Raw genomic sequence first — 6,560 nt, forward strand, 5'->3', positions numbered from 1 at the left:
CTTTTATTTTTTTTATTAATAATTCTTTTCCAATATTTTTCAGTTTATGAAATTCAACGCAAATATGTGGAACATGATTTTGTTGTGTCAAATCCATTTGTCTACTTTGTGATGGACATACATACCAAAGTCAGTCTTATAGCTGGAGTAATTACTGATCCGCTAGCATCACCAATTTGGATTTAATATTATCAGGATTGGATATTGTGCATCTTGCATTAATATCTTTATATAAATTAAGGTTAAGAACAGTATTGTTTTGTAAAAATAAAAAATGTAAAAACTAGTTGTGTCAAAAAACATTTGTTATTTAATAATGTCAGAACAACATGAACATCATTACAAAATAACATTTATTTATTTGCCTTTCTTGGCCTTGATCTTCCTGTGGTAAAATTCCAATTCTTTGCCTTCTAAGATGTAACCATCAGCACGTCCGCATTGACCCGGTCTGCTTCCCAAGCATGCTAAATAATATATTCAAAAATTAATTTTAATGTCATATTTTTAATAAAGTACATAGGCATGTCTAGAATTTATTCACAGATGTGGCCAATGTAAATGTCATGGTAACCTATAAAAGTCAGCCCCAGTAAAATTAACTAAAATATTTTTTTAGAAATTGTTGTATCCCTTAAAAAAATCTCTTAAATTAATACATGCTAATTCCAGATTCCTTAACATTTTTATGAACACAAAAGTTATACTCGGACCCTCGAGAGAAGCAAAACCAATTACCCTATGGAAAAGGTTTCGAATCGGAATTGTGCAGAAACACCAATTTTAGTTGGGGCCAGAGTATAGTTAATTGTTATCGAATAACCTAGAAGAGTCGACAGTTGTTTATAGCATCCTGAAATCAAAAGCCAAAAAATTTAGCTCGTCCATATTGCGTGATAATTATTTTACTATTATTATTATCAATTCAAAATTCTGTAAGTAGGTATTGCCACAAACACACCTATGACAAAATATAACATATTTTAGGGGTTTAAAAACATCACAAAACGGTTTAAATACACAAAGCAATACTCAGAAGAAAATGATTCACATTTCATATAAAAATCATATTAACGAGATTTCTTAAACATCATAGTATTGCATTATATTTACAAATAGTGTGGTTTTAGACAATTATTTTAATATTATGAATGGAAGCCTTGTACATAAATATAGTTCAGGGTAACTATGAAAACATCATAAGACAGGATATATTACACTATCTTAAACTTACAATTTGACATCATAACATTTTATGTAAAGTACTTAAAAAAACGCTCAGTGTAACTATGACAAAAAATGTTCATATTATTGACTGATATTAATCAAAACGATTAATATCAAAAATTGCAATATCACCATTATACACTTAAAAATCATCATGGCGTTCAAACATTTTTTTTTCTTTAGTATTATTTGATGGTACTTACCTAATAGACGAGAGGTTTGGAACTGTTCATCAATTGAAGCTTCAACTTTGGCAAATCGTTGCCTTTTCTTGTATTTAACTTCAGCCTTTGTTGATCGTTTCTTATTCAATACAGCATCTTCAGCTTCAGTCTTTAAATAATTTAAAAATACAATTAAGATCATGGTTTATAATTAATAGATCGAAAACATAGTTTACAAAAGAAATTTTGAACATAATGATATATGAAGTAATAATTATTAACTTATTAAGAATGAGGTTAATTAAGGCTGATGATGAAAATATAGTAAAAATTAATAAAATATAATAAACCATAGAAATAAAATTAATATGTATTCATAAAAAAAAGAGGTTTTCATGAATCAGGCAATTTCTGTCAGGAAGATCTCTAAAGCTTTCTTTTTCAACTTAAACATCAGAGCGCTGCGGAATAAGTTATGTCCTCATAGTTATTATCAGGAACCGAAATATTACTCATCATTTGGATTTCAATGTTCTATTAAATACATTTGTAAAAGAAATAATCTAATTCTTACACATCTGTTGTATAATGTAACCTACACATTTTGTACAGGTCATAGGAATAAATTTCTGCTCTCAGCTAGTACACGGTCATCACTTATCAGACGGCAATTCCTATCAGAAAGGTTCATCATAGCAGATTCTTGTTTTCAAACTTGACATACATCAGAGCGCTGCGGAATAAGTTATGTCCTCATGATTATATCAGGAACCGAAATATTACTCATCATTTGAATTTAAATTTTATCTTATAAAATAATATTTTATTAATTCTCTACTAAGTATTATATATAATTTAATGGTTATCTACATGTTTTGAATAGGATACCTACATTTCTGCTCTCAGCTAGTACACGGTCATCAATAATCAGACGGCAATTCCTATCAGAAAGGTTCATCATAGCAGATATATTTTTCAAACTTAACATCAGAGCGCTGCGGAATAAGTTATGTCCTCATATGATTATATCAGGAACCGAAATATTACTCATCATTTTTTTAAAATGTTATATTATATAAAATTATAACGGAAATAATATAATTCTTAAGTTACAAATTGATATAGTTTACTATTCACATTTCTGCTTTCAGCTAGAACACGGTCATCAATTATCAGACGGCAATTCCTATCAGAAAGGTTCATCATAGCAGATATATTTTTCAAACTTAACATCAGAGCGCTGCGGAATAAGTTATGTCCTCATATGATTATATCAGGAACCGAAATATTACTCATCATTTTTTTTAAATGTTATATTGTATAAAATTATAACGGAAATAATATAATTCTTAAGTTATAAATTGATATAGTTTACTATTCACATCTCTGCTTTCAGCTAGAACACGGTCATCAATTATCAGACGGCAATTCCTATCAGAAAGGTTCATCATAGCAGATATATTTTTTCAAACTTAACATCAGAGCGGTGCGGAATAAGTTATGTCCTCTTGTAATTAAATCAGGAACCAAAATATCACTCATTATTTGAATTAAAATGTCATATTTTATAATTTATATACAATTATAACAGAAATAATATAATTCTTAAGTTACAAATTTGTATAGTTTATTATTCACATTTCTGCTTTCAGCTAGAACACGGTCATCAATTATCAGACGGCAATTCCTATCAGAAAGGTTCATCATAACAGATTTATTTTTTTTTAACTTAACATCAGAGCGCTGCGGAATAAATAATGTCGTCATAAGAAAACATCAGGAACCGATAAATTACTCATCATTTTAATTTTGATTAAATATATTATATACATGAAAAAGGAACTGTGCTCTCAGATAGTACACGGGTCATCAGTTAGTCAGACGGCAATTCCCTATCCAATAATGAAGGATTCATCATTGAGCAATATAAATTGTAATTTTTTTTTTTAATTATATAAGAAAGTTATCATTTTCATTATAAAGTAGCTTTTAATTTAATAATAAGTAAATACGTACTAATTTTGTAGTCTTCCTTCTTCCAATAGGCAAAGCGTAATGGCCTTCATACCATTGACGGAATGGTGTTGCGTCGATTACAACAATAGCGTTTTTAACCAAAGTTTTGGTTCTGACCAATTCATTGTTCGATGCGTTGTAGACAACATCAATGATACGAGTTTTAGCAGAAATACCTAAAGTAATAAGTATTTAATTAAATTTTGAAAAAAATGTACACAATGTTATTTTATAGTTGTAACATACCTTCAGAACCCCATGCAAAATTTCCTTGATCTAATCTTAATGCTCTGTATTTCTTGTTACCTCCCCTAGTACGAACAATGTGTACACGACGGGCTCCAAGCTAAACATAATTAAGAGTAATATGAATAAAACTGATATATAATATTAATATTATTCAAACTCAGCATAGCTAATAAAAATATATTGACATATTAGTGTAAAGGGTCCTATTTCAGGATATTAATAAGCGGATATATTAGCTAATCATTGAATATCATAGTTTAATTTATCATCACAAATAGGATATAATACAAAGTATAAGTTATTTTTTTCAATATTATTTTAATAGAATAGTATAATCAGTCAAAAACGTTTCGGTCTATTTCAGGATATTAATAAGCGGATAGATAAAATTAATCATTAATTCTTCAGTATAACTAATCTCATCATAAATAGACAGAAATTGACTTTAGTTACAGCTCAATAAAATTTGGAATAAAAAATAATTCCAAGAAAACAAATTAAAATTAATATATAATTTATATATTTTAATTCATTAGAATATAAAATTTAAAATAAATAAATAAAATTTAGGATATATTATAGGTATTGCAATCTATTATTTATTGCATAGGTAATACTTCATTTTGTACAGACTATTTACTTTACTAATCATATATATATATTTTTATTTAAAAAAAAAAAATAATACATATCATCAAGACAAAACCTATACAGTCTATTTCAGGATATTAATAAGCGGATAGATAAAATTAATCATTAATTCTTCAGTTTAACTAATTTCATCATAAATAGACAAAAATTGACTTTAGTTACACCTAAATAAAATTTGGAATTAAAAAGTAAATCCTAGAAAATAAATTAAAAGATCTCAAATACCTAACATTTGTTTATGAGAAAATAATATCGAAAATAAAATAAACTAGATCTACAATAAGTGCATATCAGAACGTTAGAGGTGAAAAATAGTAAATATCGTCATTTATTATTCAGTTAAACGTCTCATCATATGTGCATTTTTGTATAAATATAAATTTGAATATTCGCAGACAAAAAATCAGAACGTTAGAGGTGAAAAATAGTTAACAATATCTTCATTATTATTCGGATATAAGTCGCATCATAAAATTCAGTAATTAAATCAAAGGTACATACAATTACTATGTTGAATATTCCTAACATTTTATTTAATTTAACTAATAAAAACTAAAATACCTACATAATCTATTTCAGGATATTAATAAGCGGGTAGATTAAACTAATCATTAGTTCTTCATACGAACAAATCTCATCATAAATAGGCAGAAATCTTTAGTTGAAACTCATTAATATTTGGAATTTAAAACTAATTCCTAGAAAGCAATGCCAATGTCTTAAATTACAATTTTTTAATAGAAAAATATATATTGTATGGAATCTTTAATATAAATATTACAGAAATTCAGAACGTTAGAGGTGAAAATAATAAATAAAATCTTCATTAATATTCGGATAGAAGTCTCATCATCTATACTTTAGTCATTTAAACCAAAGGTACATAAAAATACTATATTGAAAATTCCTAACAATTAATTTTTACAAATAAAAACCAAATGCCTATATTGAGCATGGATCATAAATTCAGCAAATCAGAACGTTAGAGGTGAAAAATATTAAATATATCTTCAAAAATATTCAGACTAAAGTATCTCATCATAAATGCTAGAATTTATTTCTTCTACATACTATGACACAAAACGTTATTTCGTAGGTTCATAGTATTATAACGATAATATTATAGAAGTACATCGAACATGGATTAAATAAAGCATATCAGAACGTTAGAGGTGAAATATAAATAATGAATATCGTCATTATATCGTCGTATTCAGTCATTTGTCTCATCATCAATGCTGTTTAAACATGTATCGAAATGGAATTGATTGATTTACTGTAAGCAAACCGAAGTGATCTGCATATCAGATGCTTGCGGAACACATATTAATTAATATTTAGCACAAATTTCGTACCTTAGTGTTGGCGGCCGGGCGACCTAACTCATACTTCCTCTTCTTGCGGAGGGGCTTGCGCTTGCCTCCGGTCTTCCTGCGTTTGTGCCATGTATCACGGGATATACCTTAAACGAAAAACGTCGACGTTATTAGGGCGCACGAGTACCTAATACATAGGTATTGCAAGTAGTAATGTAATTAAATTATGAGCGCCAGACGCCGGTAACCCGATCAAAACGGCTGCCGTCGACGCGACATTAATCGAATAAGTGTAGTCCAAAAGTGTAGATCAAATATTTAAGCGGATGTAAACGGATAAAAATTACTTACCCATCTTGTGTGTCTGACGTTAATGTAACACGACGGGATAAACGAAAAGAATGGCTCGGTCGACTTACAGAATGTAAACAAACTGCACGACGACTGAAAGGAATACAGACATACAGGTTATGTTTGACCGCGGTATAAGTGGGAGGAGCGAAATGTTTAACCGAGTGTTACCATTACGGTTTTTGACAATGAATTCGGGAAACGTTCTTTGGTAAAATTTAAAATGTGCAATTTACAGTCGACGACCGTAATATAATTTTTTTAAATTCACGAAATTAATTGAAATTCCAAACGTTTTATATTTTATCAACATTTTACCCACGAAAATCTAACGAAATCAGTAAATCGCCGATGTTTGAGGTTAAGACACGACGGTCATGTGAAATTGCCGATGACGTTACGTACTTCACGTACAGGTTTCTGAAACGGAATACATCATACGTAATATAACTAAATATATGGAAAACACGACACGGTGTGTACCATAATAATATGCTGATATGCCATATTATACCATATAGATATAATTTATTAGTAATGTATAGGATAGTGCAATAATTATTTCTTTTCTTGTGTAATTATCAAT

General features: G+C 28.6%; 1 protein-coding gene across 1 annotated transcript; it reads right to left on the bottom strand.

Annotated features, from left to right (window-relative positions):
* Positions 1 to 287: 287 nt before the first annotated feature.
* LOC100160266 (40S ribosomal protein S8) lies at positions 288 to 6,108 on the bottom strand. The gene is made up of 6 exons (XM_008187807.3): positions 5,975 to 6,108; positions 5,663 to 5,769; positions 3,654 to 3,753; positions 3,408 to 3,583; positions 1,431 to 1,560; positions 288 to 467 (listed from the first exon to the last, which is right to left on the bottom strand). The coding sequence occupies exons 1-6, from the start codon at positions 5,976 to 5,978 to the stop codon at positions 358 to 360; spliced, it is 627 nt and encodes a 208-aa protein (XP_008186029.1). The 5' UTR covers positions 5,979 to 6,108; the 3' UTR covers positions 288 to 357.
* Positions 6,109 to 6,560: the final 452 nt, after the last annotated feature.

The sequence above is a fragment of the Acyrthosiphon pisum genome, chromosome A2 (assembly GCF_005508785.2).
Source record: "Acyrthosiphon pisum isolate AL4f chromosome A2, pea_aphid_22Mar2018_4r6ur, whole genome shotgun sequence".
Classification (NCBI taxonomy): Eukaryota; Metazoa; Arthropoda; class Insecta; order Hemiptera; family Aphididae; genus Acyrthosiphon; species Acyrthosiphon pisum.

Excerpts from the sequence above, each read along its gene's own strand:
- LOC100160266 (XM_008187807.3), bottom strand. Across the intron at positions 1,561-3,407 it reads GAAGGAAGACTACAAAATTA|ACTGAAGCTGAAGATGCTGT; the intron begins GTACGTATTTAC and ends AATTATTTAAAG. Across the intron at positions 468-1,430 it reads CCAAACCTCTCGTCTATTAG|CATGCTTGGGAAGCAGACCG; the intron begins GTAAGTACCATC and ends TATATTATTTAG.